General features: G+C 33.3%; 2 protein-coding genes across 6 annotated transcripts in view; both read left to right on the top strand.

The window, feature by feature from the left end:
* The window catches only part of LOC148953707 (polycomb protein eed-A-like), a 22,932-nt gene extending 10,859 nt beyond the window's left edge, over nucleotides 1–12,073 (top strand). For 2 of the 3 annotated variants that reach the window (XM_089108447.1, XM_089108449.1), the window contains exon 2: nucleotides 6,081–7,473. In XM_089108447.1, coding sequence (XP_088964573.1) covers nucleotides 6,109–7,380 — 1,272 coding nt within the window. In that variant the 5' untranslated portion in view covers nucleotides 6,081–6,108 and the 3' untranslated portion in view covers nucleotides 7,381–7,473. Of the gene's footprint in view, nucleotides 1–6,080; nucleotides 7,474–11,936 lie in introns of those variants that run through there. The other variant, XM_089108448.1, reaches the window with a different exon arrangement.
* Nucleotides 12,005–19,650, top strand: LOC148953706 (polycomb protein eed-A-like). Of its 3 annotated transcripts, none has more exons than XM_089108446.1 (2): nucleotides 12,005–12,117; nucleotides 18,101–19,650. In XM_089108446.1, the coding sequence occupies exon 2, from the start codon at nucleotides 18,130–18,132 to the stop codon at nucleotides 19,399–19,401; it is 1,272 nt and encodes a 423-aa protein (XP_088964572.1). In that variant the 5' UTR covers nucleotides 12,005–12,117; nucleotides 18,101–18,129; the 3' UTR covers nucleotides 19,402–19,650. The 3 variants fall into 3 exon arrangements, with proteins under 3 accessions (XP_088964572.1, XP_088964571.1, XP_088964569.1); XM_089108445.1 differs by lacking the exon at nucleotides 12,005–12,117 and adding an exon at nucleotides 12,127–12,266; XM_089108443.1 differs by lacking the exon at nucleotides 12,005–12,117 and adding an exon at nucleotides 12,371–12,428.

Here is a 19,650-nt window from a genome sequence, read left to right as displayed (position 1 = left end):
CTGAAAGCAAAAAATTAAACTCTCCTTTGAATAAAACATTTCTTTGGGAACTTACGGGGGGGGGGCTTGGGGTGATAGTCATATACACAGCTTTAACTATAAAAAGAGCATAAAATTAGAAAATCTAAAAATGCCTCCCTTTTTGTTTTAGCATGTCTCCTCCTGGGGAGCTCTGTCCCTTCCTCTAGGAACCACTGTTGAAAAAGTGGGGTAATATAGTAGCAATGCTACTTGGCAGTTTTCATGGCCTAGTGAAATTTGTTGGCAGTTTTGGCAGCTTTTGGAATTCTAATGCTGGCAGCTTTGGAACTTTTTCCATACCGGTCTAGGAACATATAAAAACTAAAAAAAAAAAAAAAAAACTAAAGCAATTAAATTCTTACTTCATAATATGCAGGATGTTTTTATTAGTTAGATTATCATGCTTTATTCTGTTGTTATCTACTTTTCAAAACCATTTCAAGTAATATTTTATCCACATTCCATTGTAATTTATTCAGGCAAAACTAGATTTTATTACATGAGACTACTGAAGCCTGTTTGAACAAACCCAAAATTCTAACTTAAGTAGGATAAATAAAATTTGTGGAATATACTTTGTATTGTTTTAGTATTTGACTTCTAAACTTATATTATTATTCTTAGATTTATAATCAGAAGCATCCTAAATCCTTCAATATGAACTTAATTGAAAATTAAGCAGTATCTGCAAAGTATGTATTTAATGTTTCTTGATTTTGACACTTATATGTATAAGTCTATGGAGCATGGATACCATAATGCTTGAGAAAAAAGTAATAAGAATTTTTATTTTCCTTGAAAGTGTACCAGAAAAAAGGCCAAGAGCTCTTTTTTTTATTTAAAAAGTGGCTCCTGTAATACAGAGAATGAAAATTGCTAAACTAACTTTTTTTTAATGGATTCAAATATTCAATAATTGTTGCCTGGGCTAAAGGGCTAAGGGACCCTGTATCTTCCCTGGGCTAAATTGTTGCCTGGGCTAAAGGGACCAAACATCTTTTGGGGTCTTCCTGTGCCAAGTGGAACTTGGCCCCAAAAAATAAATCCTAAAGGACCCAATTTTTTTTTTTATTGTTCTCATGTTTTACTATTTCATATTCCTAAGTCCTTAGGTTCATAGGATCCCAATGCACAAAAAAGAAAAAAATGAATTCCCCCCAATAAAGCCAAAAGATCTATATTTCTCTGATTGGCTTGAAACTTACACCTGAAAGGACCTGAGCAAAGGGAAATCACATGCTTAAGAAAATTTGATTAGGGGCAAGGGTTTCTAAAAACTAGCAGTACAAAGATGTTTTTTTCAGTTGGGTTGGGACTTATATATGAAAGTTCTTGCTTCAAGCAGACCCATTTTGTAAAAAAAGGTAAAAAAATAATATTATTTTGCCTGTAAATGGTGTCCTAAAAAGGGCCAATCAGCTGTTTTTCTGAGCTGTTTGAAATGTGCAAACATAACATAAGTCCCTTGCCAAAGAAACATACAAACATAAAACAACAAACATAAGTCCCTTGCCAAGTAGACTAATGCACAAAATAAATTTAGTTTGGGGGCATGGATCTTTCAAAATTGCAGCCCAATGTAAAGATCCAAAAAAATGAGATATATATCCTTTTCAGTAAAATATAAACAACACTCAAGCTGTTTAGATTGTCTGACGAAAGATGGTCTCTCTAACACTTTCCTTATCAGTAATTATGGTCTCTTTCCTATCTTTATCTGAGACAACTCCAAATTCACTACTCCTTATCAATTATTTACTTTGTCACAATAATATTGTACTACTATGCCATCTGGCTGCATCTTCCAGATCCTGACTAATCCCTGTGTTCCACTCCATGCCTCCTTGATTCATATTATAATACTTCTTTTAGAAACCCCTCCTCTTTTCTACCAAGCTCAAAGCATTTTCACTAATATTCCTAGCTGTGTTTCTAACTTTCCTCTTTAAGACACTGCATGCTACTTCACAAAGTATTTTCCTAAAAGTATTCCATCTATCTTCCACATTTTCAAATTTTAGACCTTCCACTTATAGGTTCAATTGTTCCTTGAAGGTTTTTCTCAAATTCTCATACTGGAGTTTACTAACATCATAACTGTCTGGAAGGTAATTACTTTTCCGAAGTTTCAGCTTTAATTAAGTATTTCACTTGTGTCTGGCTTTATTTTTAGTCTTGAGAGAATATTTCTTTTTTGTTTGCTGACTAGTGCAGCAATACTAGTGCAGCTAAAGATGAGGTGTTGTGAAGTCTCTGGAACCAAAGAACAAAGTCTCCAGTATGTGTCCCTTCTTTTTTTCCAAGTAGAAATTGGAAATTTTTTTACGACTCTTCTTTCCTATGTTTGATGGGATTATTCATTTTAATTTTGTTTGTTTTGGGTTTCACGCATAGATTTTCGGGGATATACCCTAACATTTGGGGATATTGCAAGCCCTGCTTGATTTCTAACCAGGAAAATCGAAATACTAAACCACACGAGACGCCGCCACCTCTGCCGGTGGCGGTGCGCTGGTGGCGTAGTGACAAATGGGTGGCGGTCAACCGTGCTTCTCGTTGCCGGCGTTCGGTCGATCTGCCGTCGCGGCGCCGGGGTCTAAATATGACCATAGCAGGATAGTGATGGGATATGCAGACTAATGTCTGTAATTTCAACAGGAACGCTCTGTACAATTTCTTAGTACAACACCATGATATTCTTAAGTTTTATGTTGATAGTAATTCCTGTTCATTTTAAGTTTTTAAGTATGTGACTTTATTTCTAATTTATTTATGGAGCCCAGTAAGAGCTAATTTTATGACAAATATGAAAAAACATACTTGTCTTCCCCTTGAATTATAGTTGCTTGTATTGCTCTGCAACTGTGGCATGTGGTTTAAAGTTGCTGCAAAACCTTAAGGGATTTTGGCACGCGAATTATATTCTTGTTTGAAACTCGCTTTTTTGGTAAATACGTTTTCGGTACTCTTACAGGATTGTTATATTCTCCTGATGTACCTACTGAATGGTGGACTGCGCTCTGCCCCCCTCCCCCTCAAGGATTCATATAAAGAATCCCCTTAAGACTAGGGAATATCATCTTGAGAAAATCCCGAGAGAAAATGCTAGAACAAGAGTAAGGATGTTTTTTGAGCATTCTGAGTCTTTTCTCTGTTTCTCTTATTCTGGAAATATATCTGATTTAGAACTCTTTAATTTGTGAACTGGGACCTCATTTGTTTTACCTGGAAAATTGTTGTTGAGGCATGATTTCTGAGCTTCTATGGATACTTTGTTTGCTCTTCGATTTACATCTTCCTCGCCCCTCTTATTAACGTATCTTCGCTCTACATCAAATTACATTATATTATCCTAATCTTTATTTACAACTATACGCCCTGCGTCTTCCGCTATAAGAGCGTACCTGAAGTGTTGGAGCCTGAGTTATGGTTCGAGCCCCTTACCCCTCCCCACGTCCCTGATGATTTGTGAATGCTCTCTCCCTTTTGTCAATCCTTCTAATTAGAAGTGTACTGCATTCCTAATTATTATTACCCATTTTGAGTATTTGATCTGGCAGTCATATATTCATGAAATCTATAATCCGTGGAGGGATGTAGGAGCTTTAATTGTGGGAGGATGTTGGCTTTTCCTTCACAAACGTTAAAAGTTAGGAATGTTTTACTTTAATATGAGTAAGAGTAAGAGCATAAGGTCATCAATTGTTTTCTAGTTGTTATTGTTGCATTGCAATACCTTGGGTTGTTTTACACTGAAGCTTGTATTCAACTTTGCTTGGCAGGGAGTCTTAATTTTATTTTGAAATTTCCTTCATTCCCTTCCTCCATGTGGATTAATTGTTTTTGGTTGGGTTAAGCTAATAAATTAGAATAAATTATTATAGGAAGCTTGATTTAAAGAGCCTATGAGCTAGGATTTAAGCTTGGACTGCACTACTGTAGATAAATTTACAGTGTTTCCGTATTTTTTCCATAAAAAATTCCATATTTCAACCATTAGACAAAGCCGGACCAAGATGTAAGTGCTCTGGAGAACATTTAAACAAGTATAAACATAAGCGACATTCGATTTTTTCATGGATAGACAAGTCAGATCTCTCTTGAACGCGAGACTTGGCTTCACCTTTGTAACACTAACTTTAACAGAAACTAATTTTAAATTAATTTATTCCAATACATATATAAAAATTGGTAATTAGTAGTGTAATGTTATTATTAGATGCCTTTAGAAATTACAGGTTGGTTTCAAAGTCTCGAGTTGGTTTCAAAGGCATTTTGAGAAAGTTTCTGCCAAAATGCGTGTTCCTGGATAATATACACTGGACTGCTGATGGTAGATTAAATGGGAGGAGCTGTTTGTACGCGCCGAGAATGTAGTAGCCAAAAATTATTGATTTTGATAATACTTTCTTAATTTATATACAGTACACTGTACCTAGACATAGGAGGGGTGGTGAAAGGTTTACCCCCCCCCCCCTTGAAATTCGTGTTTCAATCGAGCTAAGAGTTGGAACAAGTTATGATAGTAATCCTGATTTAATGAATATGCACTCATAAATCTGCTTTGGCTGAAGCTTGAACTGCACTTTGATGTAGGTAGGAGAGAGGGAGGAGCCCCCTCCCTGAAACTCGTGTTTCAACTGAGCTAAAAATTAGAATAAGTTATAATGAGAAATCTGATTATTATGAGTGTAAGAGCTGTGATTTAAGCTTGAAATGTACTTTAACCTAGGTATGGCAGGGAGAGGAGTTAACCCCCTCCCTGGATATCTTGTTTCAACTGAGCTAAAAATTAGAACTAGTTATGATTGGCAGCCAGATTTGATGAGTGTATAGATTTAAGTTTGGAATGTTCGTAGACACAGATAGAGGAGGAGAGGGGGTTATCCACCCGTTCCTGCACATAGGAGATGGCAAGCTTTTCTAGAATTTCAAAAAAGCCGTTAAACCGCTCTCTATGTTGTTCCAGTACCCTGTTAGCAGGGAAAAATAAAACGAGGACAATTCAGTGATGGCTAATATATTAGCATTTTATAATACATTAATAAACAATTTATAATATAATAATAAATGAATAATAATTGAAATAATAATAAACTAAATAAATGATAATTTTCCAAGTTCTAATAAATTTGTTTCCAAAGGAAAACTTTGCTATATAATATATATAATAATAGCTATATAATAATAGTTACCATTCCTGAATCAGCTACAAATGGTGTTTTTTTTCTCACTGGACTGTTACTATGGACCGTGGTTCTTACTTTATTAGATTGCAGCTATTGCTGTAACCATGATAGGTTAAAAATTAGATAGACTAAGTTATGCTGAATTATCAACGTGCTTACTGCTGAGATTTAGAACAAACTATAGCATTGAAATTTAGTATCCTGATACCTACTAGATGTCACTGTCTTATTTATGAAAATAGCTGGTAGAGCTTGCTGTCTTCTGCTAGCTTACTTCATGGAATTTAGAAGTGTACATAACTCCCAGCCAACCACTCATCTTGAGCTAATTACATGGTGTTATATATATGGTGGGGTTATTCAAATTATTTGCTCATTTTTTAAATAGTAGTTAGTTATGTTCCCAGACCTCACAAGGTTTAATTTTTTTTATGCGTTTAGCCAAATAGATTTCCAGCTAGTTTGTTAATTTCAGTAGTGGTTTGAAAAGCAAATGTAGGCTTTCAATGTATAATAGTTATTTATAATTATAATTTATAAATTAATAATAAATTATAAAATTTATAAATTAAAATATAATTTATAATATTTATAAATTTATAATTATTAGTAGTTTAATAATTAGGTATTCAAATCACAATGAATAAATTAAAAAATATTTAAAAGATAATAACTTAAAATAAATATAAAGTTACAAGATAAATAGTTAAAGAATTAACAATTAAAAAATTATTAAATATTTTTGGTAATTAAAAATAATTAAATAGTATTTTAATAATCAATAATAATTTAAGTTAAAGTAAAAAAAATAATAATACTATTTAGTAGTTATCACTTGCCATTTAATTGTAAACATTGCTGTTCTTCCAGGCACAAATCTTTCACTCTATTCTTTAAGATGGGATCAAGAGCAGTTGATGATAGTTCTGGTGAAGTTGCTTCTGATGATGATACATCGAGTATGCACAGTTTTTCAACAATATCATCAAGTGACACCAAAGCCGTTGGTAAAAGAAAAAGAAAGAGTAGTTCCAAACCAGCTCCAAGGGTAGGCTATGTTTTAAAGTCCAGTGTAACTGAAGATCATGGAAAATCACTATTTGGGGTTCGATTCAATGACCATCTTAAAGACAACTCGCCCAAAATATTTGCAACAGCTGGGAGCAACAGAGTTACTGTTTATGAATGCTGTCCGTCTGGTGCGATTAAGGTGATATGTGTATTTTCTGATCCAAGCCCTGGTCCTCATGCTGAAGAATTTTTTACATGTGCGTGGTCTTTTGATAAAGAAACCGGGAGGCCAATTCTCGCAGCTGCTGGCGAAAAGGGTGTAATTCGTGTATTCAGCTTAGCGACACGAAAGTGTATAAAGAATTACATTGGTCATGGTACAGCTATTAATGAATTACAATTCCACCCCTTGTTAACTGATGTACTAATGAGTGTGTCAAAAGACTATTCAATTCGATTATGGAATATAAGATCTGATAAACTAATTGCAGTATTAGGTGGGGTTGATGGGCATAGAAGTGAAGCAATCAGTGCGGATTTTAGTAGGGATGGGAGGTGGATTGTTTCTGGAGGGATGGACCACTCATTGAAGATTTGGGATATTGGGAGTGAGCTAATGAAAAGAGCTCTATGGGATTCAGCTAAACAAAATAATAAACATTTTAAAACAGTTCTGGTTAACTTTCCAGTTTTCTCTACTAGGGATATACATAGAAACTATGTGGACTGTGTTCGTTGGATTGGTGATTTTGTGGCATCAAAGGCATGCGAAAATGAGATTGTCCTTTGGAAACCAGGGAAAATTAACAGCTCTGAAATTAAAGGCTCGCAAATTAGTAAACTTCATGTTTTAACTGTGGCCGATTGCGAACTTTGGTACATCAGATTTGGTTTGAATGTAAATAATAAAGTGCTCGCACTTGGGAATCAATTTGGCAAAACTTATGTATGGGATCTAGATATTGATAATTTGATACAGACTAAACATGTTTTACTATCACATCCGAAGTGCAACACAGCAGTGAGACAAACTGCCATATCACGTGATGGCTCAGTTATTATTTGTGTTTGTGATGATCAGACGATTTGGAGGTGGGATAAAATCAAGGATGAAGATGATAGTAGTGTTAATGATGATTCTCCAGATCTCTTGCGCTAAACCTTTTATTCTCATTGCATGTTAGTCATGTTTTCTTTCCACTGTCATTTTTAATATATATATATCTACTAAAATTAAAGATTAATTTTATGATTGAATTTTTTTTCCAAATTTCTGGCCCTGCAAAAGAGGCCACAACACTAGCAGTCTTAATAATTAGAATATTTTATTTGGTTTATTTTCGTTGCTTTTCAACATGTATAGTACAAAGAAAGTTCCTTATCGTCCCATTTCCAAATGGAATGATATGAACGAGTTATGTTAGTCATGTGTTTTTTCACTGTCATTTTTAATGTATATAAAACAAAAATAAAGATTAATTTCATGATCGAAGCTTTTTTCAAATTTATGGCCCTGCAAAAGGGCCGCAACACTAGCAGTCTTCATAATTGGAATATTTTATTTAATTTATTTTCGTCTCGGTAATTAATTACACTTTTCAAATGTTAAAAACAAAGGAAGTTCCTTAGTGTCCCATTTCCAAACAGAATGATATGTATGAGTCATGTTAGTGATGTCTTTTATCACAGTCATTTATTATATATATATATATATATATATATATATATATATATATATATATATATATATATATATATATATATATATATATATATATATATATATATATATATATATATATATATATATATAAATAAAGATAAATTTTATGATTGAAGCTATTTTTCCAAATTTCTGGCCTGCAAAAGGGGCTGTGACTATAGCAGTCTAGCACTCCCCTCCCCTTCCAGGAAGTATTTTGAAGACTTTTAAGACCATTGGACAAAAAAATCCTTTAAATAGCACTAAAATCCTAACATCAAGACTAAAATGTACTTTCCCTTATAAATGTTTTTTTTTTTTATTGAGATTCCTAAGCAAGGATTTTTTTTAGATTTAGGCGTGGGAGGTGGAGAGCAACTGTGTCCTACCAAGATTTTCCTGATTTCTATGAGAAATTTTTTTGTTCCTTGAAAAGTTCACATGGGTAAAACCTGACTTGGTTACACCCAGCAAAAATTTTAGTTTTTGTGTGAGCTACGTAAATGTGTTTGAGATATTTACAAATTTTCAACTTTTTTTAGTTCCTTTGTTAATGAGTACAAGGGACAATACGACTGTATACAATTGAAAGCTTTTAATAGATGGATGTGTTACTATCCTGTATGTTTGGTAGGAGGGGATGGAGTAACAAGTGTGCATCGCTAGAGAAAAGGCGGCTACGACCCGACCCTCTTAATCTAGGCCCAAACTGTATTTCTAATTATTATTCCATCATAAATGGGTAGCCTATGTGTGGTGCTCGAATTTTAAAAAGGTACGAATTTTACACGAGTTGAATAATAATTGTCTTAAGGTTCTTTTTATTCAAGCCAACACGTATCTATTTTTTTAGGTTTTAACTATAAAGGTAAAATAGACTATGGGAAAAAAAAACTGAAAAATAATCGTGTTGTCGAAAATATGATACTCTAAAAACGCTGAGTTTGTTCTTTTATGAACTTGTTGGAGACATGTAGAAAATGGACTGTACCAATTGATTTAACTTGAAAATTTGGCTAAGAGAATGTTTTTAACTCAAATTACTATCTTCTTGCACCAGTGCACTTGTCAAAAATTACTAAACAATACAATATTTTATGCTTTTCAGAAATTATTTTTGTCTTCCAGGGGTGAAGGCACTGCCTACTTACCCTCCCTTATGGGGAGAGTAAGACGGCAAAATGCAAACAAGTACTCTACATTCACAAAGTAAGTGCATATTCTTTACCATAAGATTTGGACACAACAAAGATTTCTTTCTAAGTACAACCTTGTCATACAAAAAAGGAGAATAAAACAATAAATAATTTCTTGCTAAGACGCCAAACAAAGGAGGATGTAGCTCCTTCTACAAAAGAAGGAGGATAGAACAGTAAATAAATTCGTGCTGAGACGCAAAATAACAGAGGAGGTGAATGTAGCTCCTTCTGCAAAAGAAGGAAAATAGAACTGTAAATAAGTTCTTGGTAAGACGTCAAATAAAGGAGGAAGGAGGATGTAGTTTTTTCTACAAAAGAAGGAGGATAGAACAGTAAATACATTCTTGCTAAGACGCCAAATAACAGAGGAGGAGGATGTAGCTCCTTCTGCAAAAAAAGGATGATAGAACTATAAATAAAATCTTGCTAAGACATCAAATAAAGGGGGAGGAGGAAGGAGGATGTAGTTTTTTCTACAAAAGAAGGAGGATAGAACAGTAAATAAATTCTTGCTAAGACGCCAAATAACAGAGGAGGAGGATGTAGCTCCTTCTGGAAAAGAAGGAACAAATAACTATAAATAAGTTCTTGCTAAGACGTCAAATAAAGGAGGATGTAGTTTGTTCTACAAAAGAAGGAGGATAGAACATAAACAAACTTGCTAAGACGCCAAATAAAGAAGCAAGGAGAATGTAGCTCCTTCTGCAAAAAAAGAGGATATAACTATAAAGAAATTCTTGCTAAGACGCCATATAAACGATAGTTTTATTACCAAAGCGATCACTGAAAAGCATACTACTATAAAATGCATAAAAGTCGGGAAAATAAAGCCATAAAGTGCTTACAACTTTTACAATGTTGAAATACATACAAATTTTGGATATGAATCCCTAAGCCTATTCAGCTTTTGCAATATTTGCTCTTTTTGCTCTTTTATTCAGCTTTTCGCCATTCAGACGCAGGCTCATTTTGATTGTCTGCGTACTTTGTTTTATACTGTATTAAATCATTTTTATAATTAAATGTCTGTACATTTACTCACCCAAGTCTCTATTTAAAGATATATTGCTATTTAATTTTTTTTTAGTTTCAACTGTCTTATGGACAGTTTTTTGATACTTATTTGTTTACTCGCGTAACTCATGTACACAAATTTAATTACAAAAATAGTAAAATGCAGCATAAAATGAAATCAGTGGCCCAAAAAGATGAACCCGTGTCTAAAAAGCGTGCAAGACTATCGCAAAAAGAGCAAATATTGCAAAAAGGAAATAAGTTCAAATTTTCAATCAATTCGAATACCAAGAACCAATAGCCCTTTTTTCAGTCTTGGCTGAATTCTTGTGAGGTAAATGTAATGACGGTAGGACTCTATCAAAATTTATATATATATATATATATATATATATATATATATATATATATATATATATATATATATATATATATATATATATATATATATATATATATATATATATATATATGTATGCGTGTGTATTATGTATTGTATTTTATTTAATGTCTTATGAGAATTCCTCATGATCTTCTTATATTTTGTACTTTTTTATTTTCACGGTTCAACATGGCAACACTGACAAGAGTGTGATTCAGTCCTAAACATTTCATATTTTTAGACAACCAAAAGAAATAATCTTTGAAAATCGCGGTATTTAGGTTTGTTTGGGGTAATCCTGTGTATTGTATTAGAAACCAACAGAAAATTAATGAAAAAAAAATTCAAATGAAAGGGTAGAATGACATCAAAACTTAAAATGAACGGAAAATGGTCCGTTTATGAAGGGGACTGCTCAACTCCCCGTTCTTTAAGCTAAAGTTTGGCATTTTGTTCCCAATGCTTTAAGAACGACTGCTGAAAAACAAGGGCATTTGTAATGGGGTCAAAAGTATCTTTCACAATGCCGAACAACTAAATAAGTGTCTAAATAAATGGACTTATCCCCATTTGAACGTTCATTTTTTCGTGGTAGAAAGGCAGTTTGGTCCGGAAAAAGGAAATCAAATTTAAGGTATTACGTCGAAAATGTTACGTCATAGTGCCTCAAGAATAAACAGGGCTTATTGATGTAAATTTGCTTGAAACAATAACATTTCCACTTTAAATGTTTTGAAAGGCATTCGGTAAATAAGACACTTTGAATTACCCATTAACTAAATTTGGTCAGACTCATAAATGCTTTCCATGAAGGATTATAACACTTTAGCATGAAGAGCAGGGGGATGAGGGGGAGGCAGCCTTCCCTATATTTGGAATAACTCTTCTTCATTTTAAGCTTTAATGTCACTTTTGCTTTGATTTAAAACCTTTTTTGTTATTTGATAATATACAAAAATAGGGGAAAACACAACTGTTTTGTGTAAATAAAATGCTGACGATACAATGTCACAAATCAGCATCACATTATCGAAAGATAAAAAAAAAATCAACGAAAAATGAGCATTGAAAGAACACACACACTGGTTTTATGGTAGAACATTAACCAGGAAAATAGTATTTAAAAATGAAGCAACACACCGCAACTGAAGTGAAAATAATATTATTAATAACATTATTATTAATAATAGTGTATATTATAATAATGATAATAGCATAAAATAATATTGTTATCTATAATCTGACTGTCTTATTTAAGTTATTATACAGATTCGAATTATAATTTGTTTATACATTAGAATTAGCTTAAGTTATTAAAGTTAAAGTTGATGTAAAAGTTATTATACATTAGAATTAAATTAGTAAGCCTATCACACTTCTTTGTAATAATGTCCTATACATATTCTATTTTATTCTAGAGAATAGCTGCTTTCCATTTCTATGCTGCTGCCCTACTTGATCTCCATCAGATCCATGGTTCTAAAGCAGTGCTGGAGTATCTTCCCATAGTTCTACCGTGTATACTTAGAGAAATAAATAGTAGTGAAGATAAATCATCCCACGAACTCTCAGAGCTGGCAACTCTGGCTAAAGAATCAGGTGAATTTATGAAGCAACTTGTTTGACATGAAGCATATACAGAAAATCTGGTGAGCTGTAGGAAAGTTTTGCAGAAGAAGAAAATGACAAGGAAAGTGGAGAAATCTCAGCTTGCCGTCACAAATCCTAAGATTGCCGCAAGAATGAGGGTGAAGAATTAGATTTTGAAAAATACCTTTTTAGGGGGTACATTCCTAAGTCTTTTTTATGCTTCCATTGAAGAAAAAGCGAAAAAAGACGAACTTGCCCTATAGTTTGCACCATATAGTAGTATATGGTGGCTTGATGTTATTGTCTAATGATTGCTTTAGGTACCCTTTTGATTGACGGTACTTTAAACAGTAAGCTGTGCGAAAAATGTGGATCTATTCCACTTTCTATGACAATAATGAGAGAAAGGTTGAAATGGCTAGGATACGTTTAGCGAATGAAGGATGATAGATTGCCAAGAACCGTCCTTTTCGGCTGCCATCTTTGGCGGCCAAAAAAAATTTTTCCTAGTATTTGACTTCTAAACTTATATTATTATTCTTAGATTTATAATCAGAAGCATCCTAAATCCTTCAATATGAACTTAATTGAAAATTAAGTAGTATCTGCAAAGTATGTATTTAATGTTTCTTGATTTTGACACTTATATGTATAAGTCTATGGAGCATGGATACCATAATGCTTGAGAAAAAAGTAATAAGAATTTTTATTTTCCTTGAAAGTGTACCAGAAAAAAGGCCAAGAGCTCTTTTTTTATTTAAAAAGTGGCTCCTGTAATATAGAGAATGAAAATTGCTAAACTAACTTTTTTTTAATGGATTCAAATATTCAATAATTGTTGCCTGGGCTAAAGGGCTAAGGGACCCTGTATCTTCCCTGTGCTAAATTGTTGCCTAGGCTAAAGGGACCAAACATTTTTTGGGTCTTCCTGTGCCAAGTAAAACTTGGCCCCAAAAAATAAATCCTAAAGGACCAAAAATTTTTTTTTTTTTATTATTCTCATGTTTTACTATTTTATATTCCTAAGTCCTTAGATTCATAGGATCCCAATGCACAAAAAAAAAAAAAATTGAATTCCCCCCGAATAAAGCCAAAAGATCTATATTTATCTGATTGGCTTGAAACTTACACCTGAAAGGACCTGAGCAAAGGGAAATCACATGCTTAAAAAAATTTTATTGGGGGCAATCGTCTCTAAAAACTGGCAGTACAAAGATGTTTTTTTTCAGTTGGGTTGGGACTTATATATGAAAGTTCTTGCTTCAAGCATTTTGTAAAAAAACTTGGCCCCAAAAGAACTTGGCCCCAAAAAATAAATCCTAAAGGACCAAAAATTAAATTTATTTTATTATTTTCATGTTTTACTATTTTATATTCCTAAGTCCTTAGGTTCATAGAATCCCAATGCACAAAAAAGAAAAAAAATGAATTCCCCCCAATAAAGCCAAAAGATTCTATATTTCTCTGATTGGCTTGAAACTTACACCTGAAAGGACCTGAGCAAAGGGATATCACATGCTTAAGAAAATTTGATTAGGGGCAATCGTCTCTAAAAACTGCCAGTACAAAGATGTTTTTTTTCAGTTGGGTTGGGACTTATATATGAAAGTTCTTGCTTCAAGCAGACCCATTTTGTAAAAAAAGGTAAAAAACATAATATTATTTTGCCTGTAAATGGTGTCCTAAAAAGGGCCAATCAGCTGTTTTTCTGAGCTGTTTGAAATGTGCAGACATAACATAAGTCCCTTGCCAAAGAAACATACAAACATAAGTCCCTTGCCAAGTAGATTAATGCACAAAAAAAAATTAGTTTGGGGGCATGGATCTTTCAAAATTGCAGCCCAATGTAAAGATCCAAAAAATTGAGATATATATCCTTTTCAGTAAAATATAAACAACACTCAAGCTGTTTAGATTGTCTGACGAAAGATGGTCTCTCTAACACTTTCCTTATCAGTAACTATGGTCCCTTTCCTATCTTTATCTGAGACAACTCCAAATTCACTACTCCTTATCAATTATTTACTTTGTCACAATAATATTGTACTACTATGCCATCTGGCTGCATCTTCCAGATCCTGACTAATCCCTGTGTTCCACTCCATGCCTCCTTGATTCATATTATAATACTTCTTTTAGAAACCCCTCCTCTTTTCTACCAAGCTCAAAGCATTTTCACTAATATTCCTAGCTGTGTTTCTAACTTTCCTCTTTAAGACACTGCATGCTACTTCACAAAGTATTTTCCTAAAAGTATTCCATCTATCTTCCACATTTTCAAATTTTAGACCTTCCACTTATAGGTTCAATTGTTCCTTGAAGGTTTTTCTCAAATTCTCATACTGGAGTTTACTAACATCATAACTGTCTGGAAGGTAATTACTTTTCCGAAGTTTCAGCTTTAATTAAGTATTTCACTTGTGTCTGGCTTTATTTTTAGTCTTGAGAGAATATTTCTTTTTTTGTTTGCTGACTAGTGCAGCAATACTTGTGCAGCTAAAGATGAGGTGTTGTGAAGTCTCTGGAACCAAAGAACAAAGTCTTCAGTTTGTGTCCCTTCTTTTTTTCCAATCAGAAATTGGAAATTTTTTTTCCGACTCTTCTTTCCTATGTTTGATGGGATTATTCATTTTAATTTTGTTTGTTTTGGGTTTCATTTATTTGTTGATAGTAATTCCTGTTCATTTTAAGTTTTTAAGTATGTGACTTTATTTCTAATTTATTTATGGAGCCCAGTAAGAGCTAATTTTATGACAAATATGAAACAACATACTTGTCTTCCCCTTGAGTTATTGTTGCTTGTATTGCTCTGCAACTGTGGCATGTGGTTTAAAGTTGCTGCAAAACCTTAAGGGATTTTGGCACGCGAATTATATTCTTGTTTGAAACTCGCTTTTTTGGTAAATACGTTTTCGGTACTCTTACATGATTGTTATATTCTCCTGATGTACCTACTGAATGGTGGACTGCGCTCTGCGCCCCCCCTCCCCCCTCAAGGATTCATATAAAGAATCCCCTTAAGACTAGGTAATATCATCTTGAGAAAATCCCGAGAGAAAATGCTAGAACAAGAGTAAGGATGTTTTTTGAGCATTCTGAGTCTTTTCTCTGTTTCTCTTATTCTGGAAATATATCTGCTTTAGAACTCTTTAATTTGTGAACTGGGACCTCATTTGTTTTACCTGGAAAATTGTTGTTGAGGCATGATTTCTGAGCTTCTATGGATACTTTGTTTGCTCTTCGATTTACATCTTCCTCGCCCCTCTTATTAACGTATCTTCGCTCTACATAAAATTACATTATATTATCCTAATCTTTATTTACAACTAGACAACAAGAGCGTACCTGAAGTGTTGGAGCCTGAGTTATGGTTCGTGCCCCTTACCCCTCCCCACGTCCCTGCTGATTTGTGAATGCTCTCTCCCTTTTGTCAATCCTTCTAATTAGAAGTTACTGCATTCCTAATTATTATTACCCATTTTGAGTATTTTATCTGGCAGTCATATATTAATGAAATCTATAATCCGTGGAGGGATGTAGGAACTTTAATTGTGGGAGGATGTTGGCTTTTCCTTCACAAACGTTAAAAGTTAGGAATGTTTTACTTTAATATGAGTAAGAGCAAAAGGTCATCAATTGTTTTCTAGTTGTTATTGTTGCATTGCAATACCTTGAGGTGTTTTACACTGAAGCTTGTATTCAACTTTGCTTGGCAGGGAGTCTTAATTTTATTTTGAAATTTCCTTCATTCCCTTCCTCCATGTGGAATAATGGTTTTTGGTTGGGTTATGCTAATAAATTAGAATAAATTTTTATAGGAAGCTTGATTTAAAGAGCCTATAAGCTAGGATTTAAGCTTGGACTGCACTACTGTAGATATATTTACAGTGTTTCCATATTTTTTCCATAAAAAATTCCATATTTCAACCATTAGACAAAGCTGGACCAAGATGTAAGTGCTCTGGAGAACATTTAAACAAGTATAAACATAAGTGACATTTGATTTTTTCACGGATAGACAAGTCAGATCTCTCTTGAACGCGAGACTTGGCTTCACCTTTGTAACACTAACTTTAAAAGAATATAATTTTAAATTAATTTATTCCAATACATGTATACAAATTGGTAATTAGTAGTGTAATGTTATTATTAGATGCCTTCAGAAATTACAGGTTGGTTTCAAAGTCTGGAGTTGGTTTCAAAGGCATATTGAGAAAATTTCTGCCAAAATACATGTTCCAGGGTAATATACACTGGACTGCTGATGGTAGATTAAATGGGAGGAGCTGTTTGTACGCGCTGAGAATGTTGTAGCCAAAAATTATTGATTTTGATAATACTTTCTTAATTTATATACAGTACACTGTACCTAGACATAGGAGGGGTGGTGAAAGGTTTACCCCCCCCCCTTGAAATTCGTGTTTCAATCGAGCTAAGAGTTGGAACAAGTTATGATAGTAATCCTGATTTAATGAATATGCACTCATAAATCTGCTTTGGCTGAAGCTTGAACTGCACTTTGATGTAGGTAGGAGAGAGGGAGGAGCCCCCTCCCTGAAACTCGTGTTTCAACTGAGCTAAAAATTAGAATAAGTTATAATGAGAAATCTGATTATTATGAGTGTAAGAGCTGTGATTTAAGCTTGAAATGTACTTTAACCTAGGTATGGGAGGGAGAGGAGTTAACCCCCTCCCTGGATATCTTGTTTCAACTGAGCTAAAAATTAGAACTAGTTATGATTGGCAGCCAGATTTGATGAGTGTATAGATTTAAGTTTGGAATGTTCGTAGACACAGATAGAGGAGGAGAGGGGGTTGTCCACTCGTTCCTGCACATAGGAGATGGCAAGCTTTTCTAGAATTTCAAAAAAGCTGTTAAACCGCTCTCTGTGTTGTTCCAGTACCCTGTTAGCAGGGAAAAATAAAACGAGGACAATTCAGTGATGCCTAATATATTAGCATTTTATAATACATTAATAAACAATTTATAATATAATAATAAATGAATAATAATTGAAATAATAATAAACTAAATAAATGATAATTTTCCATGTTCTAATAAATTTGTTTCCAAAGGAAAACTTTGCTATATAATATATATAATAATAGCTATATAATAATAGTTACCATTCCTGAATCAGCTACAAATGGTGTTTTTTTTTCTCACTGGACTGTTACTATGGACCGTGATTCTTACTTTATTAGATTGCAGCTATTGCTGTAACCATGATAGGTTAAAAATTAGATAGACTAAGTTATGCTGAATTATCAACGAGCTTACTGCTGAGATTTAGAACAAACTATAGCATTGAAATTTCGTATCCTGATACCTACTAGATGTCACTGTCTTATTTACGAAAATAGCTGGTAGAGCTTGCTGTCTTCTGCTAGCTTACTTCATGGAATTTAGAAGTGTACATAACTCCCAGCCAACCACTCATCTTGAGCTAATTACATGGTGTTATATATATGGTGGGGTTATTCAAATTATTTGCTCATTTTTTAAATAGTAGTTAGTTATGTTCCCAGACCTCACGAGGTTTAATTTTTTTTATGCGTTTAGCCAAATAGATTTCCAGCTAGTTTGTTAATTTCAGTAGTTGTTTGAAAAGCAAATGTAGGCTTTCAATGTATAATAGTTATTTATAATTATAATTTATAAATTAATAATAAATTATAAAATTTATAAATTATAATATAATTTATAATATTTATAAATTTATAATTATTAGTAGTTTAATAATTAGGTATTTAAATCACAATGAATAAATTAAAAAATATTTAAAAGATAATAACTTGAAATAAATATAAAGTTACAAGATAAATAGTTAAAGAATTAACAATTAAAAAATTATTAAATATTTTTGGTAATTAAAAATAATTAAATAGTATTTTAATAATCAATAATAATTTAAGTTAAAGTAAAAAAAATAATAATACTATTTAGTAGTTATCATTTGCCATTTAATTGTAAACATTGCTCTTCTTTAAGGGCACAAATCTTTCACTCTATTCTTTACGATGGGATCAAGAGCAGTTGATGATAGTTCTGGTGAAGTTGCTTCTGATGATGATACATCGAGTATGCACAGTTTTTCAACAATATCATCAAGTGACACCAAAGCCATTGGTAAAAGAAAAAGAAAGAGTAGTTCCAAACCAGCTCCAAGGGTAGGCTATGTTTTAAAGTCCAGTGTAACTGAAGATCATGGAAAATCACTATTTGGGGTTCGATTCAATGACCATCTTAAAGACAACTCGCCCAAAATATTTGCAACAGCTGGGAGCAACAGAGTTACTGTTTATGAATGCTGTCCGTCTGGTGCGATTAAGGTGATATGTGTATTTTCTGATCCAAGCCCTGGTCCTCATGCTGAAGAATTTTTTACATGTGCGTGGTCTTTTGATAAAGAAACCGGGAGGCCAATTCTCGCAGCTGCTGGCGAAAAGGGCGTAATTCGCGTATTCAGCTTAGCGACACGAAAGTGTATAAAGAATTACATTGGTCATGGTACAGCTATTAATGAATTACAATTCCACCCCTTGTTAACTGATGTACTAATGAGTGTGTCAAAAGACTATTCAATTCGATTATGGAATATAAGATCTGATAAACTAATTGCAGTATTAGGTGGGGTTGATGGGCATAGAAGTGAAGCAATCAGTGCGGATTTTAGTAGGGATGGGAGGTGGATTGTTTCTGGAGGGATGGACCACTCATTGAAGATTTGGGATATTGGGAGTGAGCTAATGAAAAGAGCTCTATGGGATTCAGCTAAACAAAATAATAAACATTTTAAAACAGTTCAGGTTAACTTTCCAGTTTTCTCTACTAGGGATATACATAGAAACTATGTGGACTGTGTTCGTTGGATTGGTGATTTTGTGGCATCAAAGGCATGCGAAAATGAGATTGTCCTTTGGAAACCAGGGAAAATTAACAGCTCTGAAATTAAAGGCTCGCAAATTAGTAAACTTCATGTTTTAACTGTGGCCGATTGCGAACTTTTGTATATCAGATTTGGTTTGAATGTAAATAATAAAGTGCTCGCACTTGGGAATCAATTTGGCAAAACTTATGTATGGGACCTAGATATTGATAATTTGATACAGGCTAAACATGTTGTACTATCACATCCGAAGTGCAACACAGCAGTGAGACAAACTGCCATATCACGTGATGGCTCAGTTATTATTTGTGTTTGTGATGATCAGACGATTTGGAGGTGGGATAAAATCAAGGATGAAGATGATAGTAGTGTTAATGATGATTCTCCAGATCTCTTGCGCTAAACCTTTTATTCTCATTGCATGTTAGTCATGTTTTCTTTCCACTGTCATTTTTAATATATATATATCTACTAAAATTAAAGATTAATTTTATGATTGAATTTTTTTCCAAATTTCTGGCCCTGCAAAAGAGGCCACAACACTAGCAGTCTTAATAATTAAAATATTTTATTTGGTTTATTTTCGTTGCTTTTCAACATGTATAGTACAAAGAAAGTTCCTTATCATCCCATTTCCAAATGGAATGATATG

This window comes from Artemia sp. Qi Xiang Cuo, chromosome 3 (genome assembly GCF_049724085.1).
Source record: "Artemia sp. Qi Xiang Cuo chromosome 3, ASM4972408v1, whole genome shotgun sequence".
NCBI classification, from domain to species: domain Eukaryota; kingdom Metazoa; phylum Arthropoda; class Branchiopoda; order Anostraca; family Artemiidae; genus Artemia; species Artemia sp. Qi Xiang Cuo.
Note: the sequence above shows the minus strand (reverse complement) of the source record. Positions and strands in the feature narration are given on the sequence as shown.